Here is a 26882-nt window from a genome sequence, read left to right as displayed (position 1 = left end):
AGGGTTGATCATTTAGGACTGAGACGAGGAGAAATTTCTTCACGCAAAGGGTTATGCATCTTAGGAATGCTCTACACCAGAGGGTTGTGGTTGCTCTTTCATTGAGTAAATTCAAGTCTGTGATAGATATACTTTTAGACTGTAGGTGAAACAATGGATATGGTGATTCGGTGTGAAAGTGGAGTAAAGCCAAAAGATTAGCCAAGATCTTACTGAACACCGGGACAAACTCAAGGGTCCATCTGGCCTACTTTTGCCCCTATTTCTTAATTTCTTAAAAGAGGAATCTCAACTCAGTTTTTTCCTTTGTTAAGTAAAAGAAAACCGCAACTAATAAGTAATTGAAATTATAAATAGTTACAAGTACAGCAGAGGTGGCAGAATTTCAGGCAGGTGATGTTATCCCGCCAGTGTCATTTCTATCTTTGATGTTGAGCTGTAAGGGTTCAGATACAAGAACTGCCTCTTCTCCTTCCCATCACAGAAACACTAACAGGCCCACTAGAAATAGGGAATTCTGCCGTCACTTCTTTCAGTAGCACCCTGAACCTTAGACATCTACATGAGGTTATTGTCTCAGAAAGTGCCCCTTTATTCCTTGCAGTGGATTAATTAAATGTGGTTTTTCACCTTTTTTTCTTTTCTTGATTTAGGAGGAAGCTTTATTCAGCCATTTTGAGCTCGTGTAGTCAAGAGATTGCCAAATCAAAATGGCATAAAGGTAAATTCTAAAAGTGAAACCAACCATATCATTGGAATCCAAGCCATCAACATGACAGAAATCAGACCTCCTGGTTTGAAGGCAACTCCCAAATGCATCCTGATTACTCTTAAGATTCTAAAAATTGGCTCAACTCCACTTTAACCTTATCTGGATTGATGTTCAGGAAAATTTGGTGTAATTTGTTTTCTTTCTGAAAACTTTGGTTATTCTGACCAGAAGATTCCTTTTTGTGGAAGTATGCTTAAAACTGTTGCTGTTCAGCAACCAACCGCTTAAGACTGGAGTCATAACAGAGATCTCTTTGAAGAGCACACATACAGAATTCATCCACATGGTTCACTGACACTATCTGTTTTCCTCCCCTCTATTTTTATTGCCTAAGTGGAGAGGAGTATTATCATCAAGAAGGTTTCACAATGTTTGTTCACAAGCTGCAGAAGCTTCAATGGTTTTTGTATTTGCTGATTTTTGCAGTGCTGCTGCTATCTGTTTTTTTCACTTACACTGACAAAATTAACTTAACATTTCACAAATTCTTCAATGTGAGAAAATGCAAATGCAACCACTGTGTTTCTGAATTAGGGGAATCGGAGTGGTTTGACAAGCGATACATTCCAACTATGTATCCCATCCTGACCAAAAGTAACTACATGATTCCTGAAGAGTCCTACAAATGGTGGCTGGTAAGTACTCTTCACAAAAGATGCACTTAATTAAAATGAAGGAAACGTTTCTTTATTGAAAAAAATGTTACTGAGAAGACACTTAAGAAACTGAAGCTCCTGGTGACTGAATATTCCCCATGTCCATATTGAATATATTCTAGTATTTGAAACAAACTAGGGGGGACATTTGTGCAGCACTTGGCAAAGGCGTTCAGTAGAGATTGGGGAAGCTGTGCTTGTCAGGAACAGGCAAACATAGTGCCAATGATTAGAGGTCAAAAAGTTCATGAAGGTTGCTATTTAAAACTTAATCAGGCTTAAAGCAGACAACTGGGAACTGATGGTTTATATCTGAATATAATGTCCTTCAAGGAAACAAATCTGCTGGTCTTACCCATCTGGCCTATCAGTGACAATAGATCCAAACCACTGTAGTTGGCTCTTAACTGCCCTCTGAAATGACATAGTGAGCCACTAAGTTGCATCACCTCAGGGCAACAAGGGGTGGGGCAGTGGATTTCTGCTTTGCTGGCGGCTCCCACTTCCTGACCTTTCCTAAAAAGTCCTAGAGAAAGCTGGGGGAAAAAATTCATGGAAGCTCTAGCTGAAATTTCCCAAAATTCGTTTGATAGGAAAATTGTACCAGAGGAGCGGAGAGTGATGAATGTGACTGTCCTGTTTGAAAAAAGAGAAAGAGATAAGTTAGGAAATGATATATCATTTTGTGTTACTTGTTTTTCACTTTAGTTGATGGCAATACAAGATGTGCTTAAGTAAACATGAGTTAATATGGGCCAGTGAGCATACAATGCTAAGGCACGTCACATTTGGTCAACATTGTAGAATTCTTTGAAGAAGTAATATATAATAGGTAAAGGGAATTTCTACCAACGAGATCTATATGGATTTTCAAAAAGCATTTGCTGAGGTACCACATGAAAGACTTATGACAAAGATAAGGTTGCATGGAATTTGGGGAACATGGCAACAAGTATGCAGAAAAGACTAGAGGGCTGAAAGCAAAGGGTAAGGGTAAAAGGAAATAACTGGTGAGCGGTGCTCTATAGTGGTCTGAGTTGGGGTTCCTCCTACAATAAATATATATGTAAATAATGAGGAATTGATGGCGAATTATTAATGTTTGCTGATATTGGGGGATGTGGCAAACTGTGATAATAATTGTGAAAGATTGCAGGAGGATCTGGTTAGGCTAGGATGGGCAGAGTGGAAACAGACCTAACTGAATATAAAGAAAGAATCTTCATTTATATCACATCTTTCACTACCTCAGAATGTCCCAAAGCATTTTACAGCCAATGATGTGCAGTCACTTTTGTAGTACATGGAAAGCCACACCAATTTGTGGCCTGCAAGATGCCATTCATCTCTCTTGTCCTCCTGAGCGCCTTGAACCAATTGAGGCATTGCTTGCAGGTTTGAGGGACTGCACACTCTTGCTGCTTTCTTCCTTGGTCACTTCCGTCCACACCGGCTTGGTTGGAGAGACTGGCCTCTTCCATCTTTGGTAAACATCATCCCACTTCAGTCTCTCAGAGGTAACAATGCAAGACTAACGTGGGGGTGGGGAACAAGACCTGGGGGCAAGGGACAGCCTTCCTAGGACCCCTTTTCATTCCTGTGGTTACTGAATCCACAGGAATTAATGCATAGTTCTGCCATTCTGACCCTTGCCAGGGTCCTTTTAACTAGTTGACAGAGTCAGCGTGCATCCTGTCCACCCTCTCTGATTGGCTGGGAAACCCGAAAGCAGGATGCTGATTCTGTGGTTGAGTTAAAGAGCCATGGCAATACCCACATCGGTTACAAATGGGTTCCTGACCCACTACTGGTGTTTCTGCTGCGTGTGGGTCCATTCAGTTGAGATTCCACCCAAGTCTCTGGAGTGGGGCTTTTAAACCCACAATCATCTGACTCAGAGGCAAAACTCACAGGCAACTGAGCCTTTGTAATTAGGTAATACATTTTAGGTAAGAATAGGAACAGGAGATATGCAGTTACAAATAGATACTAATAGACATTAAATGAAAATATATCAAATGAAAAAGAGGTAATTCAGGTAAATGAATCATTGATTGCAGCATCACAAGTAGATAAGTCATTTAAAGAGGAAAATTGAATCCTTGCTTTGGTATCCAGACATAAATGCAAATGTGAAGAGATGACATTGAACTTGTACATTTATTTGAACTATTTTGTGTGCTGTTTGAGGTGCTGCATTTTAGAAAGGATGTAACAATAAAAGTCCAGTGTATACACACTAGGATATACAGTTAATTAGAGCAACTTGAGAAGTTAACAGGCCTTTGGAAAATTGGACCCTCAGGGCCAGCATCTCAAACTTCCTGGAGTATTAATCTAGGGAGGACAGCAAAACCAGAGGATGCAGTGAAATGTCTAAAGAAGTAGTTAGCCTAGATTTGTAATTGGGCAGACGTATGGCAAATGAAATTCAGCATGAGGAAATGGTTTGGTATTTGGTGCAAAGAATGTGTATTGCATATAGTTAATGAGATTTAGTGTGCAGTGGAAAATTTAGAAAAGGACACCACCACCCCCCCACAACCCCTCCCCTGACACCCAGGGATTGCAGTGAACGTTAATTTTAACATCTGGATAAAGTGTCAAATCAGTTAAAAAAACAAATAGAATTCTGGGAAATCTAACAAGAAAATATTGCAGTCTCTTAGGACACTAAAGCCCTGATTTTAACTCTGCATGGGAGGGAGATTGCTAAAATTGCAGCAATGACCTTATCTCTGTATTCATGCCACAACCTGACCTGCAGCTATTTTAACTCCCAAGTTTAGGGAGGTATCACAGGCAACAGAGTCAGGTAAGGGCCTCATTATTCAAGTCCTATGACGCGGTTAGGATCCAAACACAATTGTAATTCAGAGTTGGACTGAGTGCCAGCAGCTTAATTAGCTTCAGTGAAATCTGCCAGCAAACAGCCATTGTGTTTCATTCAGTAAAAGTCCTATAACTTTTAAATAAAATGATCACTATCAGCCAACTTTGCTGCTGCTTCTCCTGGTTCCACCCCACAGTGTACCTGAAGTCACCTAAACTCAGCATGATCGCAGTACAGTGAAAGAAACAAAAACTCAGAGGGAAGAATTTACCCCCCATTGGGGGGGAGGTGCAGGAGCAGGCACGCCTCCGATTGGGCCGCCATTTTAGGTAGGCGGGCCAATTAAGGCCCGCCCAGCATGACGTCAGCCAGGAAATGCTATGCGCTCCTTATGCTGGCGGGGGGGGTGGGAATCCTTCAGCCGAGAGTGCGCTCTTTCGTGCACTCGCATGAAAGAGCGCACTCATCTCCCTGAGACTAAGTGCTGCCTTAGGGAGATTGGTGCCAAATTTAAAAATGGTCAAGGAGCAGAAACAAAATTTCCCTGACATGTCCCCTCATGTGACACTGTCACATGAGTTGGGACATGTCCATCACTTTAACGCTAACCTCTATTAAATTTTTAAAAATACTCATGAAACTGCATCCTGCTCGTTGATGAGGTTTCATGCTTTTTCTGAAGCCTGCCAGGGCTCCCAGCCTATCCGCCAACCTTAAAGTTGGACGGGCAGGTCCATTAATTATTTCAATTACTTTTTAAAATGGCCTCAATTGGCCGTTGACAGATCAGCGGGCGCACAGCTGATTCGGCTGTGCCCCCGCCGACCTGAAAATTGAGATGACGCGGGGTGACATCGGGAGTTCCCCCCGACATCATCCCGCATCATTTTATGCATCAGCAAGCGGGCCCCGCCCCCGCTCACAGACCTAAAGATCCTGGCCAGGGTTTTGATGTCTGAGCAAGTGTAGTCTGTTTTGAAAGGGTCTTATTTTCATTGCAGCTACAGTTTCAGGATACACTTGAAACAATGTTTTGGAATGTGATGGAGGGCTTGGAATTGTGTGCCAAGTCATAGGTTTGGAAGTTACAAAAAATATATATCATTAGAACATTGATTTACAAAGTAAAAGTGGCCTCCCACCTGAAACAGGCCATGCATCTTGAACACTACCTAAGGTGACAACGGCCATAGCACCAGCATACACAGGCACTAAGTGAACCAGTACTGTTCATGAGTCACAACTGTTCCATTTACATCAGGCAGAGTTAAAATTAGCCCTTTCATGTTCTTTTACAGTTCATTAAACAATGCAGTCTTTAGGGAATAACGTCATTTATAAGCTTCCTGATTTGATGTTTGTATGTGAGTGACTACCCCCCAGTGTTAATGACAAAAAACTTGGGCAGTATTGAAAACTGAAATCTGAACACTAAACAGAGGGTGCATCGTAATGGCAGATTTCTTTTAGAATAAATGCACTCTCCTGCCACAGATATTAAACTTAAAACATTAATTCTGTTCCTATTGAGATGGCTAATTGAGCCAGATCAGGGATAAAGGATTTGTCCACGTTACACAATCTGCAAATATGTATATATTGATACTTCAAGCAGACACTGTCTAGCTATCAAATAGCCTTCTGCTACAACTAATTTTTGACAATATCAATGAGGGAATCTACCCAGGAAAGACAATTTCTATTGCATGTAAATGAAAGGAATTACATTGACTGCTTTTGATACAGTCATTTACAAAATATGTAACCCAGCATATTTCATAATTGACACAGAAGCTATGTTTTTGTCACAATTGAATGAGAAAAGGAAATTGAGGGGAATATTGAATGAGGGGAACATTGATGGAACTTTGAAGGGGTGGGCAATGATGGAAGTGATGGAGGCAGAAATAGAAAATTGATGGGGGGAATGACAGGTCTTTAATGGGGATAATGGTGGAACCTTGAAGGAGGCAAGTAGTGGTGAAACTTTGATCTATTGAGCAGATGATTGTGGGTGTGGGATATGAAGCCATTTCTGATATTCTGACTACTTAGAATGGAAAAGAATAGAACCAGGAGAGTTCAGAACCCAGGGAGAAGGAGAATGGAGTGATCAACCACACTGAAGAACACAAAAGTAGATATTAAATCCTTGCAATCAAAAGGATGTGGTTAATAAATCAAATAACTCCTTTCTGTTTCTTTCAGCAGCACTTGCCTCATGCCTTTCACACAGAGAACAGTAACTTTGCTGATGTTGTTTCAGCTGAATTAGCAGTGAACCAACTGAGGTGGATTAAAGGAGAATTACACATTGTAGTAATTATAGAGTACAAACAAGGAATCTTTTCATCTAACTATAAACCCACATGCTGAAAATGGCACTCAAATTGAAACCTAACTCATTTGTTAGGCATGTCAGTGTGAGCATCTTACCAGATAATCTATTTATCCCTGTGTAATGATTCCCACACAGAGGATAATTCTGGTATTTATAAAATTATCATTTTACCTCATGTATAGACTGCAACTCTGATTTCACATTCTTCAGTTTGAAAAACTTAGAAGTAAACTCTGAAAGTGGATAATATTGTAACTGCAGTGCAGAAATGAATCATTCAGATTGCAAGGCCCCGGGTGTGATGGTATGATGGTCTCGTCCAGGGATTTCAGGTCATTTGTATTAGGGTGGGTTAAAATCAGTCATTGTCTCTCCTTCCAATCATTATCCATTAACACCATTCAGAAGTATGTGTACACGTGGGTTAAAAGTATGAGCGAGCTGTGATTGCCTCTCCTCCACAATCAAATAGACTCACTGTCTAGACTCTTACATAAAGTATAGTTTTTTTGGATGTGTTTATTGGTGGAAAAGAAGCCCATGAATCATATGGTAGTCACACTTCGAAAATGGAAAGAATTATTCTAAAAGCTGAATGGCCTTTTCTCACTGAAAATTACTTCATTGCCTTTTGATGTACCAGAAGGCAACTATAAAACTGTGCTGCAAGCCTTTGAATGCCAATGATGGGCTGGGATAGTTGAGTTCTCAAATTGACTTGATTTCACTAAACTTTGATACCCAATAAAGCAATAGCGGCTTTATAAACCCGGCCACATAGCTCAGCTTGTAATATGAAACATAGCCACATGTAAAAGCATCACGCAGGTGTTATTGCTTTTGCAATTATCACACTTATTCACCACAATTAAAGGTGCACCACGTGAATATCTGTGCCTGTTACCTCAAAAAACAGAGGGCACCACTTTGAAAGGAGCAGTAGGCATCCCTCTGGACTTGTCTAATAACTAATTCTGCACCAGAAGGAGAAGGGTTACAAGTGGTGTGAAAACCCATGTCAAACAAAACTTGTGTGCAGAGACTGTGGCCAGGATTTTCACCAAGTTGGGTTGGCTTGGGAGACTATTAAAAGTGATGGACAGGTGCCAATTGTGGGATTCCGAACCTGATTCCTGGACTGTCTAACTTTCGGAGTGCCTTTAATGGGTGTGGGCTGCTTCCAGTCAGAAGCCTACATCTGGCACTCCCCACCTGGCCGACTTCATTGCGGAGATAGATATCACCAACTCTCCGCAGTTTTCATGACGTCAGGCCAGGTTTTAAAGAGTTGTGGTTCACAGCCCCTCAGAGGAGTCGTGAACCCTAGTGTACATGAGGGACCTTTTCAAAAGGTAAGTTCAAAATTTACCCCTTGTGTCCCCTATGCCAAGTCACCCACCCCCTCAGGCCCCTCATATCCTCTATGCCAGGCTCTGCCCTTCCACCCACCCCCTATGCCAGGCTCTGGCACTTCCGTGCCCATTGACCCACTGTACACTGTCTAGAACCAACAAATACATAGCTTAAAAACAAAAAGTACCTGGAAAAACTCAGCAGGTCTGACAGCACCTGTGGAGAGGGATACAGTTGACGTTTCGAGTCCGTATGACCCTTCATCAGAACTAAGACATATAGAAATGAGATTAAATATAAGCTGGTAGAGGGGGTTGGGTGGGACAGGTAGAGCTCGATAGGGGGCCAGTGATAGGTGGAGGCCAAGAAGAGACTGCCAAAGATGTCATAGACAAAAGGAAAAAGAGTTGTTGACGGTGGTGATACTAGCTAAAGGATGTGCGAATGGGGACATTTAGGGTAGAAAGCAGGACAAGCAAGTAGCAGATGGCCCTAGTGGTGGTGGAGTGGGAGGGAAGGGTTTGAAATGGGCTAAAAGGTGGAGGTGAAACAATAGTTCAAAATAAATTTTAAAATAGGAGGGAAAAGAAAAATATATTTGTAAAAAAAAATTTTTTAAATTATTGGAAAAAGGGGGATTGGAAAGGGGGTGGGGATAGAAGAAAGAGTTCATGATCTGAAATTATTGAACTCAATATTAAGTCCAGAAGGCTGTAAAGTGCCTACTCGGAAGATGAGGTGCTATCTTCTTCCGACTAGGCATTTTACAGCCTTCCGGACTTAATATTGAGCTCAACAATTTCAGATCATGAACTCTCTCCTCCATCCCCACCCCCTTTCCGATCCCCCTATTTCCAATAATTAAAAAAAAATTTTTTACAAATATATTTTTCTTTTCTCTCCTATTTTTAAATTTATTTCGATCTATTGTTTCATCTCCACTGTTTAGCCCATTTTGATCCCTTCACCCCACCCCCACTAGGGCCACCAACATGCCCCTCCGCCTTCAGAGATCTATGGACACACACGCCAAGGTCCCTTTGTTCCTCAGAACTTCCTAATGTCATGCCGTTCATTGAATACTTCCTTGTCAAATTACTCCTTCCAAAGTGTATCACCTCATACTTTTCAGGGTTAAATTCCATCTGCCACTTATCTGCCCATTTGACCATCCCGTTTATATCTTCCTGTTGCTCAAGACACTCAACCTTACTGTTAACCACCTGGCCAATCTTTGTGTCATCTGCAAACTTACTAATCCTACCCCCCCACATAGTCATCTTTGTCGTTTATATAAATGACAAATAATAGGGGACCCAGCACAGATCCCTGTGGTACGCTACTGGACACTGGCTTCCAGTCACTAAAGCATCCTTCTGTCATCATCCTCTGTCTCCTACAACTAAGCCAATTTTGAATCCACCTTATCAAATTACCCGGTGTCCCATGTGCATTTGCCTTCTTTATAAGTCTCCCATGTGGGACCTTGTCAAAGGCTTTGCTGAAATCCATATAAACTACATCAACTGCACTACCCTCATCTACACACCTGGTCACCTCCTCAAAAAATTCAATCAAATTTGTTAGGCATGACCTCCCTCTGACAAAGCCATGCTGACTATCCCTGATCAAACCTTGCCTCTCCACACCACACACCATGTACACTCTTTAGAACTGTGCCAATAAGTCTACATTCCTCTCCCTATCCCTTTTGCCAAAATATATCACCTCACACTCTGTATTAAATTCCACCTGCCATTTGTGTGCCCATTCTGGTAACCCAATTATGTCCTGTTATAAATAAAAAGAGGTCAATGGGTATGATCTTATAGCCATTACAGAGATGTGATTACAAGGAGATCAAAGCTGGGAACTAAATATTCAGGGGTATGGGACTTTTCAAAAGGACAGCAGGAAGGAAAAAGTAGTGGGGTAGCTTTGTTAGTATGTGATGGACTAACTATGATAGCAAAAAAGGATCTTGGATCAGAAGATCTGGAATCCATATGGGTGGAGGCAAGAAATAACAAGGGGAAGAAGAACTGATGGGGGTAGTCTATTAGCCCCCTGACAGTAGCTATACTGTAGGACAGTGAATAAATCAGGAAATAATGAGGGCATGTAAGAAAAGCAGTCCACTAATCATGCGTGACTTTCATCTTCATGCAGATTGAGAAAATCAAATTGGTAGAGGTGGACATGAGCAAGAATTCATAGAGTGTATTTGGGACAATTTCTTAAAACAATATGTTGTGAATCCAACCAGGTATCAGGCTATTTTGGATCTGGTAATGTGTAATGAGGCAGGTTTACTAAATGATCTCAGAGTAAAGGATCCCCTAAGAAACATTGACATATGGCAGAATATAGCATTCAGTTTGAGAGTGAGAAACTTGGGTCAGAAACAACTGTGCTAAACTTAAATAAGGGTAATTAAAATGGAATGAGGGCCAAGTTGGCCGGAGTGGACTGGGAAAGCGGTTTAGCAGAAAAAAACAGTTGATGAACAATGGCAAGTGTTAAGAAAATAGTTCATGACTCTCAACAAAGTGAGGATGAAGCATTCAAGGAAGGGGATAAACCAACAATGGTTAACCAAGGAAGTTAAGGACAGCATCAAATTGAAAGAAAAAACATACAGTGTGGCAAATATTAGTGGCACACCAGAGGATTGGGAAAGTTTTAAAAACCAACAAAAGATGACTGAAAAAAATGAAGAGGAAGAAAATAAACTTTTTAAGGTAAGCTAGCAAGTATAAAAACGGACAGTATGAGCTTCTTTAAATATATAAAAAGGAAGCGAGAGGCCAAAATGAACATAAGCCCCTTAGAGAATGAGGCTGTGGAAATAAGGATGGGGAACCAAGAAAAGGCAGAGGAATTGAATAAATACTTTGCTTCAGTCATCATAGCAGAAGATACTAAGAGCATTCCAAAAATACTAAATGATCAAGGGGTAAAAGTGGGGGAGGAAATAAATACCATAACTATCACTAGAGAAAAAGTACTAGGGAAACTAATGCGGCTAAAGGCCGATAATTCAACTGGACTTGATGGGTTGCATCTTAGGATATTAAAGGAAGCAGCTACAGAGATACTGGATGCACTGGTAATAATCTTCCAAGAATCCTTAGATTCTGGGAAAGTCCCAGAGGATTGGAGAACAACTAATGTGACATCCTTATTCAAAAAGGGAGGGAGACAAAAAACAGGTAACTATAGGCCAGTTAGGTTAACATTTGTCATTGGGAAAATGTTGGAGTCCATTATAAAGGATGTAATAGCAGAGCATTTAGAAATACATAATCTAATCAAGCAGAGTCAGCATGGCTTCATGAAGGGGAAATCATGCCACACAAGTTTATTAGAATTCTTTGAGGAGCTAACAGGCAGGATAGATAAAGGGGAACCAGTAGATGAAATATATTTGGATTTCCAAAAGGCGTTCAATAAGGTACTACACATAAGGTGACTTAGTAAGATAAGAGCCCTTGGTGTTGGGGGTAGCGTATTAGCATGGATAGAGGGTTGGCTAACTAATAGAAGACAGAGAGTTGGGATAAGGGGGGCATTTTTGGGATGGCAACCTGTAACTAGTGGAGTGCCATAGGGATCAGTGCTGGGGCCTCAATTATTTACAATATATATTAATGACTTAGATGAGGGAAGTGAATGTACTATCGCCAAGTTTGCAGATGACACAAAAATAGGTGGGAAGGCAAGTGGTAAGGATGACACAAGGAGTCTACAGAGGGATATAGACAGGTTAAGTAAGTGGGCAAAACTTGGCAGATGGAATATAATGTGGGAAAATGTGAGGTTACGCACTTTGACAGGAATAATAGAGGAGCTGAATATTATTTAAATGGAGAAAGACTGCAGAAGGCTGCAGCACAGGGATTTTGGGGTCCTTGTGCGTGAATCCCAAAAAGCTAACAAACAAGTTCAACAGGTAATGGGGAAGGCAAAAGGAATGTTTCAATGGGGATCGAGTATAAAAATAGGGAAATCTTGCTAAAACTATATAAGGCACTAGTTAGACCTCACCTAGAATAATGTGAACAGTTTTCGTCCCCTTATTTAAGATATACTGGCATTGGAGGCAATCCGGAGAAGGTTCACTAGGTTGATCCCGGGTATGGAGGGATTTTCTTCCGAGAAGGAGTTGAGTAGGCTGTGCCTGTATTCATTGGAGTTTAGAAGAATGAGAGGTGACTTTATTGAAACATATAAGATTCTTAGGTGACTTGACAGGCAGATGCTGAGAGGTTTTTTCCCCTTGTTGGAGAGTCTAGGACCAGAGGGCATAATCTCAGAGTCAGGGGGCGACAATTTAAAACAGAGATGAGGAGGAATTTCTTCTCTCAGAGGGTAGTCAAACTGTGGAATTCTTTACCGCAGAGGGCTGTAGAGGCTGAGTTGTTAAGTATATTCAAGGCTGAGATAGACAGATTTTTAATCAGTAAGGGAATCAGGGGTTATGGGGAAAAGGCAGGAAAGTGGAGCTGAGGATTATCAGATCAGTCATAATCTCATTTAATGGTGGAGCAGACTCGATGGGCCAAATGGCCTACTCCTGCTCCAACGTCTTATGGCCTTACAGTCAATTGGTATCATCCTCACTGTTTGCCACATCTCAAGTTAGGCATCATTGGCAAATGTTGTAATTTTACTCTGTATTCCAAAATCCAAGACTTTGGAGGAAATTTCTGCTTCTGCAGTACTGGATGTTCGACATGCAGTCTGACAATTTAGAGACAGTGGAACAGTTAAGAGAGGAGGTGGTGAGGTAAAGCTGGATGTCCTCAGGGTATTTGTAAAACTGTCGTGTTTACAGATGATATCACTGAGGGGCAGCATGCTGATGTGGAATTCGAGGGGGAGAAGGATAAATCCTTTGGGGACAGTAGAGGTAACTGCAGGAATGGGAAGACATGCCATTGATGGCAATTCTATGGTTATGACTGGGTAGATAAGAATAGGGCCAGGCAAATGCAGCTACACCCAATGTTGGAGGAGGATGGTGTGGGCAACAGTGTCAAAAGCTGCAGACGGGTCGAGAATAATGGGGAGGAAAAGTTTACCTTTATCACAGTCACATAAGATGTCATTTGTGACTTTGATAAGAGCTATTTTGGTACTGCAGTTGTGATGGAAGGGATTCAACGTGGAGGTTCAAGAAAGATGGGTGTGGATTTTGGAGGTAGCTGTTTGAGGACTGTGGAGAGGAAAGGGACGTTGCACATGGGCAGTAGTTTGCAAGCATTGTGGGGTCAAGGGTTGGTTTTTTGAGGAGAAGGAGTGATAACAGTGGATTTGAAGGATAAAGTTTAGATCCTGAGGAAAGGGAACTGTAGAACCATTAACGATGTTAGCTAACATGGAAACCAGGAAGGGAATTTGGGTGTCATTCCTTCACTGAGAAAAAGATCAAGAGAGCACGAGCTGGTTCTCATGGACAAGATAAATTCAAGAGGGCATGAGGGGAGAGAGGAGAGAAAGAGACAAGCTCAGGGTTAGAGCAGGGGAGAGCCTTAGTGGATGTTTGCCCAGTGGGCTAGGGAAAGGGAGTGAAGTAGCAGAGGCACTGATCGGATGGCCTCAAACTTGGCAACAAAGAAATCCATGAGCCTCTTGTACTTGTTGTTGGAGTTGAGAGTGGAGGAGACAGCTGAGAGGAGTTTAAGAAGACAGCTAGCAGTAGAGAAAAGAAGCCTGGGGTTAACTTTGCATTCCAGGATGATTTTGTTGCACAAGAGAGTTGAAAGCAGAATCGGTGACAGACCGGGTACTGAAGAAAGTAAATTGTACTTAAAAATTGAGTGGCCTCGTGAAATAGAGGAAGAACTGATCCTACACTACAGAGTACGCAATGAGCTTGTATTGTTTGATGACAATCGTATTGCGTGTAGAACTTGAGTGGTTATCCTGAAAATGCTACAGCGACATATATTGCATGTTGTCCATAAAGGATATCTGGGTATTGTTAAGATGAAACAGCAAACCAGTGAAACAGCCTGGTAGCCAGCAATAGTTCACCACAAAGTTCATGAGAAACTACATAGTCTGGCCACTCAGCGCCATTCATGACTCCTCAGATACTGAAGCAGTCCATGCCCAAATGCAGGAAGACCTGGGCAATATCCAGGCTTGGGCTGACAAGTGGCAAGTAACATTCATGCCACACAAGTGCCAGGCAATGACCATTTCCAACAAGAAAGAATCTAACCATCACCCCTTGACATTCAATGGCATTATCACCACTGAATCCCCCACTATCAGCATCCGAGGGATTACCATTTACCAGAAACTGAACTGAACTAGCCATATAAATACTGTGGCTACAAGAGCAGGTCAGAGGCTAGGAATTGTGTAACTAGTAACTCACCTTCTGGCTCCCCAAAGCCTGTCCACCGTCTACAAGGTACAAGTCAGGAGTGTGATGGAATACTTCCCGCTTGCCTGGATGAGTACAGCTCCCACAGCTCTCAAGAAGCTTGACACCATCCAGGACAAAGCAGCCCACTTGATTGGAACCGTATCCACTAACATTCACTCCCTCCACCACCGATGTATAGTAGCAGCAGTGTGTACCTTCTACAAGATGCACTACAGGAATTCACCAAGGCTCCTTCAACAGCACCTTCCAAGCCCATGACCACTACCACCTAGAAGGACAAGGGCAGCAGATAGATGGGAACACCACCACCTGGAAGTTCCCCTCCAAGTCACTCATCATCCTGACTTGGATATATATCGCCGTTCCTTCACTGTCGCTGGGTCAAAATCCTGGAACTCCCTCCCTAACAGCACTGTGGGTGTACCTACACCACATGGACTGCAGCAGTTCAGGAAGGCAGCTCGCCACCACCTTCTCGAGGGCAACTAAGGATGGGCAATAAATGCTGGCCCAGCAAACGAAGCCCACATCCTACGAGTGGATAATAAAAACAAATCATGATTACTGCTTGGCTTTTATATTCAACATCTCTGGTGATAAAACATAGGATTCCATTAACTTTCTTTTTTACAACCTTATCAACTTTTAATGCCCTTTAAACCAAATTCCCTCTGCTGTTCCACAGCACAAATGCTCCTTCCATTCATAATAGAATTACTGTTTTTTTTTGGTGTAATGAAATGTCACACTGTCATTGAATTCCATCTATCATTTTCCTGATATATATTAGTGATCTAGATCTTGGTGTGCAGGGGACAATTTCAAAGTTTGCAGATGATACGAAACTTGGAAGCATTGTAAGCTGTGAGGAGGACAGTCTAGAGCTTCAAAAAGACATAGACAAGCTGGTGAAGTGGACAGATGGGTGGCAGATGAAGTTCAATGCAGAGATATGTGAGGTGATTCAATTTGGTAGGAAGAATATTGAGAGACAATGTTAAATAGGGGGTACAATTCTTAAAGGTGTGTAGGAGCAGAGGGACCCGGATGTATATATGCATTGATTATGGAAAGGTGCAGGACAGGTGGAGAGAGCAGTTAATAAAGCATAGAGTATCCTGGGCTTTATTAATAGCGGCATAGAGTACAAGAGCAGGGAGGTTATTCTGAGCTTATATAAGGCACTAGTTAAACCTTAGCTGGATTATTGTGTATAGTTCTGGGTGCCACACTTTAGGAAGGATGTCAAGGATTGGAGAGAGTGAAGGAGAGGTTTACAAGATTGGTTCCAGGGATGAGAAACTTGAGTTATAACTACAAACCTTCCTGCAGCCTGAAAAATATCCACTGACCGTTACCCTCTGTTTTCTATAACTCAGCCAATTTGTATCCAAGTTGCTATTGTCCTTTTCATTCCATGAGCTATAACTTTTTTCACAAGTCTGTTGTGTGGTACTGTATTAAATGCCTTTTGAAAGTCCATGTACACCACATCAACAGCATTTTCCTCATCAACCATCTTCAAAAAACTCCAGCAAGTTTCTGCTTTAGAAATCCATGCTGGCTCTTCTTAATTAACCCACATTTTTCTATGTGACCACTAATTCTATCCCAAATAATTGTCCCTAGAAGAAACATTTCCCCTTAGTGGAGGGAACAATAACCAGTGGGAATAGATTTAAGGTAAGGGGCAGGAGGTTTACAGGGGATTTGAGGAAAAAATTTTCATCCAGAGGGTTAGGGAGGTGTCTGGAACTCACTGCCTGAAAGTGTGGAAGAGGTGGGAATCCTCACAACATTTAAGAAGTATTTAGATGAACACTTGAAACGCCAAAGCATACAGAGCTATGACCCAAGTGCTGGAAAAAGGGATTCGAGTAGATTGGGGCTTGATGTCTGGTGCACACGATCATGTCTATGCCGGTCATCAAGCCCCTATCTATTATAATCCCATTTTCTGTGCTGTAAAACTCTATGAATCTAAACTTCCCCACCACTGAAGTTAAACTGATTGGTCTGTAATTGCTGGGCCTATCTTTACAACCTTTTTTGAATAAGGGCATAATGTTTGCAATTCTCCAGTCCCCTGGCACCTCCCCTGAGTCTAGGGAAGGCTGCAAGATTATGGTCAATGCCCCTGCAATTTCCACTCTTACTTCCTTCAATATCCTTGGATGCATCTCATTCAGTCCCGGTTACTTGTCAACCTTAAGTACTGACAGTTTATCCAACACTTCCCCCTTATCAATTTTGTGAGTTTCCTCCTCTGTCACCATGGCCTCAGTAACATCTGTTTTCTTGGTAAAAACAAATGCTAAAGTATTCATTTAACACCTTAGCCATGCCCCCTGCCTCCATGTGTAAATACTCTTTTTGGTCCTTAATCGGCCCTACTCCTGCTTTTACCACCCTATTTATGTGCCAGTAGAAGACTTTGGAAGCCCTTTATGCTGGCTGCCTGTCTTTTCTCATCATCTCTCTTTGCTTCTCTTATTTGCTTTTTCACCTCCCCTCTGAACCTTCTGTATTCCACTTGGTTCTCAGCTGTATTTTCTACCTGACACCTGTCAAATCCTTTTTCTTCTTTATCTTAATTTCTATATCCTGGATTCTATTTCTAGCTCTGGATTTGTTTGCCCTGCCTTTCCCTTTTGAGAGAATATACCTTGACGGTGCCTGAACCATTTCTTCTTTGAAGGTAGCCCATTGCTCGGCTACAGTTTTTCCCACCAACCTTCAGTTCCAGTCTATCCGACCCAGCTGTGTTCTTGCTCCATTGAAATCCGCTCTCCTTCAATTAATTATTCTTACTCTGGATTTCACATTGTCCTTTTCTACCATCATGCTAAACCTTACGATACAATGATCACTGTCTCTTAAATGTTCCCCCACTGACACTTGATCTACTTGGCCCATCTCATTTCCAAGAATTAGGTCCAACAGTTCATCCTTTTGTCTTGGGCTGGACACATACTGTTGTAGAAAATTTTCCTGAACACAATCTAGCAACTTTTGCCTCTCTCCACCCTTTACACTACCACTGTCCCAGTCTACATTAGGGTAATTAAAGTACCCCATTATAACTACTCTATAATGTTTGCATCTCTCTGTAATTTCCCTGCATATTTGTTCCTCTACATCCTTCCCACTATTTGGCAATCTGTAGACTACTCCAAGCAATGTAATCGCATCCTTTTTGTTCCTTAGCTCTAGCCAACTTGATTCTGTCCTTGAACCCTCTCGGACATCCTCTTTCTCCAGCACTGCAATGCTCTCCTTAACCAATACAGCCACCCCTCCACCTTTCTTTCCTTTCCTACCTCTTCTGAACACCTTGGACATGGGAATATTTAACATCCAGTCCTGCCCTTTCTTGAGCCAGGTCTCTGTTTTCGTCACAACATCATAATTTCACATGGCAATCTGCACCTGGAACTCCCCAATCTTATTTACTATACTCCGTGCATTCACATATATGCACAGTAACCCTGATTTAGACCTCATGACTTTCTCCCTTACTCCTATTACTATATATCTCTCCCAGTATTTTGTGCACCCTGTTATTCCTGTCTAATACTCTCTCCTGGTTCCCACACCCCTGCTGAATTAGTTTAAAGCCCTCCCAACAGCACTAGTAAAACACCCCGCAAGGAACTCAGTCCCAGCTCTGTTCAGGTGCAACCCATCTGGCTTGTACAGGTGCAATCTCCCCCAGAGCCAGTCCCACTGTCCCAGAAATCTAAAGCCCTCCCTCCAGTACCATCTTTCCAGCCATGCATTCATCTGCCTTATCCTCCTGTTTCTATACTCACTTGCATGTGGCACTGGGATTAATCTGGAAATTGCTAGATTAGTGGTCCTGCTTGCTAATTTGTGACCCAGCTCCCAAAATTCTGATTGCAGGACTACATCCCCCTTCCTACCTAAATCAATAGTACCAATGTGGACCATGACCTCTGGCTGATCACCCTCTCCCAGAAGAATGTCTTGCAGCCACTTGGTGACATCCTTGACCCTGGCACCAGGGAGGCAACATATCATTCTGGAGTCATGTCTATGGTCACAGAAATGCCTGTTTGTTCCCCTAGCTAATGAATCCCCTATCACTATTCCTCTTCCTCTTCTTCCTTACCTCCTGTACAGCTGAGTTGCTTGTGGTGCCACAAACCTGGGTCTGACAGCACTCCTCTGAGGAACCAATGCCCTCAACAGTATCTAAACAGAAAGCCAATTAGCAAGCAGGACCCCAGGGGCCTCCTGCACTACCTCCCTAGTTCTCTTGGAGTACCTGGCGGTCACCCATTCCCTTTCTGCCTGCATGCTCCTAGCATGCGGTATGACCACCTCCGTAAACATGCTATCATTGTAGCTTTCAGCCTCGCAGACATGCTACAATGACTCCAGCTGCCGCTCAAGCTCTGAAACCTAGAGTTCAAGTTTCTGTAGCTGACAGCACTTCCTGCACATGTGGTCATCTAGGACACCAGCAGTGTCATGACTTCCCACATATTACAGACAACACATCCTAATAACCAAGCTGCTCTGTCATGTCTTAACTTTACTTCCCTCACATTAGCTTTAATGTACTTTGGTTTACTTATATTACTTCATTTTACTGGCCCTGACTTAAATTTACTCCCTTATTCCTAGGGCAGAATTTTGCCCTTAGCGGGGTGCTTGGTGGAGACGGGGGGCAGTCGGGAAGCTGACTGCCACCCATGATTGGCACCGCACCACGATTTTATGCGGGCAGGCCAATCAAGGCCTGGCCAGCATGGAACATGAGTGGCAGTGCTCAGCGCTGCCTGTGCGAGCAGAGGGAGGAGGGCTAGTGGGCCTAGCGTGAATTTTGCACATGTGCGCGAAAGCTGCCTCAGGGAGATGAAGCGCTGTTTAAAAAAACTAATGCACAAAATAAAAATGTCATAAAACATGTCCCCTCATGTGACTCATGAGCATGGACATGTTTTAATTCAAGTGTTAAAATGTTTATTTTATTTTTATTTGCTTTAGGAAACCTCATCCTGCCCGAGGATGAGGTTTCCTAAAAAAATGCAAAGACTGCTTGGCCTTTTGGCCTGCCCGCCAACTGTTAGGTTGAACAGGCAGTGAAAAATTCAAGACAATTGCTAACTTAATGGCCTTAATAGGCCTTTTATTAGGCTCCAGCTTGCGCCCGCCAACCTAACTATTGCAAGCGTGCGTGTTAACATCGGGAGGTGTGTCAGGCGCCGCCTGCACTCCAAGGGTAAAATTCTGCCCCAGTGTTTCTTACTTTAATCCAAGTAGCTACTTCTTTAAAGATAATATGCTTTACTAATTTAAAGCTATTTAAAGACACTCCCTAACAGTAGTTTCTCACCAACCAATGAACTTACAGTTTTCCTGTGATGTCGCTCTTTGATTTTTTTCAAACCCAGTGTTCTCGAGCTGAAGCTGAAGCAGTTGTTTCCTGTGCTTTCACCAACCACATGCGCTCTCTGCTTCTCTCCTGGGTAAATGTAGGCCCCGAGCCCTGCCCTCTCTTTATATCCTCACTGTCTCCAGTGCATTCTCCAACCAGGTTCGATCTCTGCCTCTCTCCTGGGTTAAAAAAAAATCCTGCCCTTACTTCCTTCAACACCCTGGGATGTATCCCATCCAGTCCTGATGAATTTTCAACTTTAAATACAGACAGCCTTTCTAATACCTCCTCTTCATCAATTTTTAACCCATCCATTATCTCAGTTACCTCCTGCTTTTTGCTAAGACTGGCAGAATCTTCTTCCTTGGTAAAGATAGATGCTAGGTGCTCATTTAATATCTCAGCCATGCCTTTATTTCCAAGCATAGATCCCCTTTTTTTGGTCACTAATTAACCCCACCCATCCTCTTACTACTCTTTTACTTTTGCTACTTTTATCCAAATACTTTTGGATTCCATTTTATGTTATCTGTCAGTCCCTTCTGATACACTCTCTTTACCTTTCGTATTTCCTTTCTCACTTCTGCTCTGAACTTTGCATATTGGGCCTGATTCTTACTTGTATTATCTGACATCTGTATAGCATCTTGTATTATTTATACAACATCAGTCATACACACCCTTTTACTGCTTTATCTTAACTCTTTATCTCTTTTGTCATCTCGGGAGCTCTAGCTTTAGTTGCCATACCTTCCTCTCTCATGGAATATATCTCAACTGTACCCAACCATCTTCCCTTGAATGGGAACATACTGATCAAGAAAATTGTCCTCAGCAGACTTCAGAAACCCTTCTCCCTCTGTACCCTCTATACCATTACTATCTCAGCCAATTTTAAAAATTTCAAGTCCCAATCTATGTTAAGATTATTCAAGTCCCTCATTAGCACAATTCTGTAGTTCTTACATCTCTCCGTAATTTCTCTGCAAATTTGCTCCTCTATATCTTTCTCATTAGTTGGTGGCCTATAGAATACACCCAGTGGTGTAATGGCAATTCTATTGCTTCTTAACTCTAACCAAATAGCTTGACTTTGACTCCTCCAGGACATCCTCTCCCTCCAGCACTGTTAATATTATCTTAATCAAAACTGCCACTCCTCCCCCTCTCTTTCCTTATTTTTCCTGAACACCTTGTATCCAGGAATATTTAGTACCCAGTCCTGTCCTATTTTTGAGCCAGGTCTCCATTATCACCACATCATCATATCCCCTAAAATATATTATACAAATCTGTAATTATTTGTGCCTGCAGCTCACCGACCTATTGATCATGCTTCATACTTTTAGATACATGGTAAACCTGAATTACATCTTGCTGTATTCCTTTCAAGTCTGACCTCATTTACTACTTTACTACTCTTTACTCTAATGCTATCTATGCCTTCCAATCCTCTATGCACCTTGTTTCTGCTTTCTAATGGTTCCATACCCGCCTCCCAAATGAATTTAAACACTCTCCCACATCATTAGCAAATCACCCCTTGGTTTTCCTGAAAAGGAAAACGTTAACGTTTAATGTACTTATTACATTATGTTTGATAGTTTACTTTCTCAAAGTTTATTCATTATTTTCTGCTTTAAGCTTTCTATTTAATTGTTAATAAATACATGTATCTAGTCAATGAAAATAACATCTGTCTGTTCAAAAAGATTATGTAGCACGCGACTACATTTAACCTTACACAGAAACATAGAAACTAGGAGCAGGCCATTCGGCCCTTAGAGCCTGCTCCGCCATTCGATTTGATCATGGCTGATCCTCTATCTCAACGCCATATTCCTGCTTTCTCTCCATACCCCTTGATGCCTCTAATATCCAAACAATTATCAAATTCTTTCTTGAATATACTCAGTGACCCGGCCTCCACAGCCTTTTGTGGTAGAGAATTCCACAGGTTGACTACTCTCTGGGTGAAGAAATGCTTCCTCATCTCAATCATAAATGGCCTGCCCCGTATCCTGAGGCTGTGGCCCCTGGTTCTAGACTCCCCAGTATCCTCCCTGCATCTAGTCTGTCTAGCCGTTAGAATTTTATATGTTTCAATGAGATCCCCTCTCATTCTTCTAAACTCTAGTGAATACAGGCCCAGTCGAACCAATTTCTCCTCATATGACAGTCCTGCCATCCCTGGTATCAGCCTAGTGAACCTTCGCTGTACTCCCTCTATGGCAAGAATATCCTTTCTTAGGCAGGGAGACCAAACTGCATGCAATACTCCAGGTGTGGTTTCACCAAGGCTTTGTATAACTGCAGTAAGACATCCCTACTTCTGAACTCAAATCCTCTTGCAATAAAGGCCAACATACCATTTGCCTTCCTAATTGCTTGCTGCACCTGCCTGTTTACTTTCATTGACTAGTGTACAAGGACACCCAGATCCCTTTGTACATCCACATTTCCCAATATATCACCACTTAAATAATAATCTGCCTTTCTGTTTTTCACACCAAAATGTATAACTTCACATTTATCCTTGTTATATTGCATCTTTCATCTGTTTGCCCACACACACAACTTGTCTAAGTCGCCCTGAAGCCTCCATGCATCCTCCTCACAACTCACAACCCCGGCCCGTTTTGTGTCATCAGCAAACTTGGAAATATTGAGGATGAAGTTTCCTCATCCAAGTCATTTATATATATTATGAATAGCTGGGGCCCAAGCACTAATCCCTGCGGTACACCACTAGATACTACCTGCCATCCGGAAAAAGACCCATTTATTCCCATTCTCTGTTTCCGGTCTGTCAACCAATTCTCAATCCATGCCAGTATATTACCCAGGATCCCATGTGTTTTAAGTTTGTCCACTAGCCTCTTATGTGGAACTTTATCAAAAGCCTTCTTGAAATCCAAATACACCATATCCACTGGTTCTCCCTTATTTATTCTACAAATTACATCCTCAAAAAACTCCAGTAGATTAGTTAAGCATGATTTCTCTTTCAGAAACTGATGCGGACTTTGTCTAATCCTGTTAATGCTTTCTAAGTGTTCTGTTACCACCTGCAGGATTGTCTGCACCCGCCTGCCCCTGCGATCTTCCGGTCCCACCGCAAGTCAATGGATTTCTGGCTGGGGCGCCAACTCACCCCTGGTGGGTTCTGCCCACAATGGGGCCAGAAAATCCCGGCCCACATCTTTTATAATAGAGTTTAGCATTTTTTCCCGCTGCTGATGTTAGGCTAACTGGTCTGTAGTTCTCTTTTTTCTCTCCCTTTTTTAAATAGTGGGGTTACATTTGGCACTGTCCAACCTGTAAGAACTGCCCCAAAGTCTATAGAATTTTGGAAGATGACCACCAATGCTTCCAATATTTCTAGAGCCACTTCCTTTAGTACTCTGGGATGTAGACTATCAGGACCTGGGGATTTTTCAGCCTTTAATTCCATTAATTTCTCTAGCACCATTTTTACACTAATACTGATTTTCTTCAATTCCTCTCTCTCACTAGACCCTTGATTCCCTAACATTTCTGGTAAATTATTTGAGTCCTCTTTTGTGAAGACAGAACCAAAATATGTGTTCAATTCTTCTGCCATTTCTTTGTTCCCTATTATAATTTCCATAACTCTCCATCTTAATGGACAATTCTGTCATTTTATGGTTGCTCTTCTCCAAGGGACCCCACACAATAAGACCGTTAATTAATCCTTTCTCATTGCACAATACCCAGTCTAGGATAGCCTGCTCTCTAGTTAGTTCCTCAATATTTGGTCTAAAAAACCATCATGTTCACATTCCAGGAAATCCTCCTCCACGGTATTGTAAGACCATAAGACATAGGAGCAGAAATTAGGCCATTCGGCCCATCGAGTCTGCTCCACCTTTCAATCATGGCTGATAAGTTTCTCAACACCATTCTCCCTCCTTCTCCCCATTTGATCCTTTGGTCCCCATACCAGTCAAGAACCTATCTATCTCGGTCTTAAATACACTCAATGACCTGGCCTCTACAGCCTTCTGTGCCAATGAATTCCATAGATTCACCACTCTCTGGCTAAAGAAGTTTCTCCTCACCTCTGGTCTAAAAGATCTTCCCTTTACTCTGAGGCTGTGCCCTCCGGTCCTAGTCTCTCTTACTAATGGAAACATCTTCCCCACGCCCACTCTATCCAGGCCTTTCAGTATTCTGTAAGTTTCAATCAGATCAAATTATTGCTAGTTTGGTTTGTCCAATCTATGTGTAGATTAAAGTCACCCATGTTTACCGTTGTACCCTTATTGCATACATCTCTAATTTCCTGTTTAATGCCTTACCTTACATCTCAGTTACTGTTTGGGGGTCTATAGACAACCTCCACCAACGTTTTCTGCCCCTTGGTGTTTCTTATCTCCACCCAAACAGATTCCACATCATGATTTTCCGAGCCATTATCCTTCCTCTCTATTGCATTGATTTTCTCCTTTACTAACAGTGCTACCCCACCTCCTTTTCTTATTTGTCTGTCCTTCCTAAATATTGAATACCCCTGGATGTTCAGTTCCCATTTTTGGTCACCTTGCAGCCATGTCTCCGTAATTGCAACAATTTCATATCTATTTGCACTGTTAATTCGTCTACCTTATTGAGAATGCTCCGCACATTACGATGCAATGCATTTAAACTTGTATTTTTAACCTTGTTAGTCATCTTCGCTTTATTTTGCACTTTAAGCCCATTTGTTTCTCATCCTTGTTTTTTCTGCCTTCTACTTTTGCTTCTTACTTTTCGTTTCTATCCTTGTTTCCCCCTCCTCTGTCTCCCTGCTTAGGTTCCCATCCCCCTGTCATTCTAGTTTAAACCCTCGCTGACAGCACTAGCAAACATCCCTCCCAAGGACATTGGTCCCGGTCCTGCCCAGATGCAACCCATCCTATTTGTACATGTCCCACCTTCCCCAGAACTGGTCCCAGTGTCCCAGAAATCTTAATCCCTCCCCTCTACACCATTTCTTCAGCCACGTATTCATCTGATATATCCTGTTATTTCTACTCTTGCTAGCATGTGGCTCTGGTATAATCCTGAGATTACTACCTTTGAGGTCGTACTTTTTAATTTACGTCTTAACTCCCTATATTCAGCTTGTAGGACCTCATCCTTTTTTTTACTTATGTCATAGAGTCATAAAGGTCTACAGCATAGAAAAAGTTTGCGCCAGTCAAACAAGTACCTAACTATTCTAATCCCATTTTCCAGCACTAGGCCCATAGCCTTGTATGCCATGGCATCGCATGTGCACATCCAAATACTTCATAAATGTTATGAGGGTTTCTGCCTCCACCACCCTTTCAGGCAGTGAGTTCCAGGTTCACACCATCCTCTGGGTGAAAATATTTTTCCTCACATCCCCTCGAAACCTTCTGCCCCTTACCTTAAATCTATGTCCCCTGGTTATTGATCCCTCCACCAAGGGGAAAAGTTCCTTCCTGTCTACCCTATCTATGCCCCTCATAATTTTATACACCTCAATCATGTCCCCCCTCATTCTCCTTTGCTGCAGTGAAAATAACCCCAGTCTATTCAATCTCTCCTCATAACTAAAACTCTCCAGCCCAGGCAACATCCTGATAAATCTCCTCTGCACTCTCTCTAGTGCAATCACATCCTTCCTATAATGCAGATTCCAAAACTGCACATAATATTCTAGCATTTTATAAAGTTCCAGCAAAACCTCCCTATTCTTATATTCTATTGCCTCGGCTAATAAAGACAAGTATCCCATATGCCTTCTTAACCACCTTATCTACCTGTCCCGTTACCTTAAGGGACTGGTGGACATGCACACCAAGGTCCCTCTGATCCTCAGTACTTCCCAGGGTCCTACCATTCATCATGTATTCCCGTGCCTTGTTTGTCCTGCCCAAGTGCATCACCTCACACTTATCCGGATTAAATTCCATTTGCCACTGATCAGCCTGCCCGTCTATATCCTCCTGTAATCCAAGGCTATCCTCCTTACTATCGTTGGTACCTATATGTACCATAACCACTGGCTGTTCGCCCTTCCCCTTCAGAATGTCCTGCAGCGTCTCCGAGACATCCTTGACCCCAGCACCAGGGAGGCAACATACCATCCTGGTGTCTCTTTTGCAGCTGCAGAAACAGGTTGGTGTTTACCTGCATAACAACATTGATTGCACTTCAAAAGTAACTTATTTAGACACCTGAAGAAGTGTAAGATGCAACTTAATGGCTATGTAAAATGAGCTGTATCAATTCAAGCGCCCATTATATATCACTCCTGACTTACGTTTCCATTGATTTCAATTAATCCCAAAGTCAAAATTACCCCCAGTGCTATTAGTTAACAAAATATTTACATCTCAATGTGAGCCAGCCATCAGGCAGACATTCCTTATGCACAATGGGCTAATGCATAGTAAGATTATTGCATCTTCATTGATTTTTATTGGACCTTGCTCCATTAAAGCCTTATTGGACACCAAGCGGTGTTATAATAAAGTTAATCTATCTGTGTTTCTATAAATGCTAAAAGGCAGGAGCATTGCCAATGTTACACCCTTGTTAATAAAAAGAGGATAGACTTGGCGATTTCAGGCCAGTCCATTTAACATTAATGCTGGAGGAGCTTTTAAAAACAATACTCGAGGAGAAAATTAGCAGCCATTTGGACAAGCATTGACTAATGAAGGAAAGCTAACATGGATTTGTTAAAGGTAAATTGGGCTTGACTAACTTGATTGAGTGTTTTGGCAAGGTAACAGAGAGTTGTGAATATGGGCTTTCAATAGACATTTGATAATGAAGTACCACATACTAAACTTGTTGGCAAAAATTGAAGCCCATGGCAAAATGGGCAGCATGGGTACAAAATTGTCTAAGAGAGAAAACAATGAGCTGGGGTGAATGATTGTTTATCAGACCAGAGGGATACATACAGGGGAGTTTCCAAGGTTCATTACCAGGGTTACTGCAGTTTTTAATAATACATTAATGACTAGGCCTTGGAGGTACATGGCACAATTTTGAAACTTGCAGGTTGCATGAAGCTTGCAAGTGCAGTAAATAGTGAGGAAGATATTATTAGACTTTGAAAGGACAGACAGCTGGTGGAATG

The 26882-nt window shown here is 42.1% G+C and overlaps 1 protein-coding gene across 7 annotated transcripts in view; it reads left to right on the top strand.

Moving 5' to 3' along the window:
• Positions 1-26882, top strand: part of LOC121278953 (CMP-N-acetylneuraminate-beta-galactosamide-alpha-2,3-sialyltransferase 1-like) — a 99459-nt gene that overhangs the window by 48280 nt on the left and 24297 nt on the right. For all 7 annotated transcript variants that reach the window (XM_041189562.1, XM_041189558.1, XM_041189561.1 and 4 more), the window contains exon 2: positions 654-1407. In XM_041189562.1, the coding sequence (XP_041045496.1) occupies positions 1141-1407 (267 nt within the window). In that variant the 5' untranslated portion in view covers positions 654-1140. The remainder of the gene's footprint in view (positions 1-653; positions 1408-26882) is intronic.

This window comes from Carcharodon carcharias, chromosome 6 (genome assembly GCF_017639515.1).
Source record: "Carcharodon carcharias isolate sCarCar2 chromosome 6, sCarCar2.pri, whole genome shotgun sequence".
NCBI lineage: Eukaryota > Metazoa > Chordata > Chondrichthyes > Lamniformes > Lamnidae > Carcharodon > Carcharodon carcharias.
The sequence above is the reverse complement of the archived record's forward strand: the minus strand, read 5'-3'. Positions and strand labels throughout refer to the sequence as shown.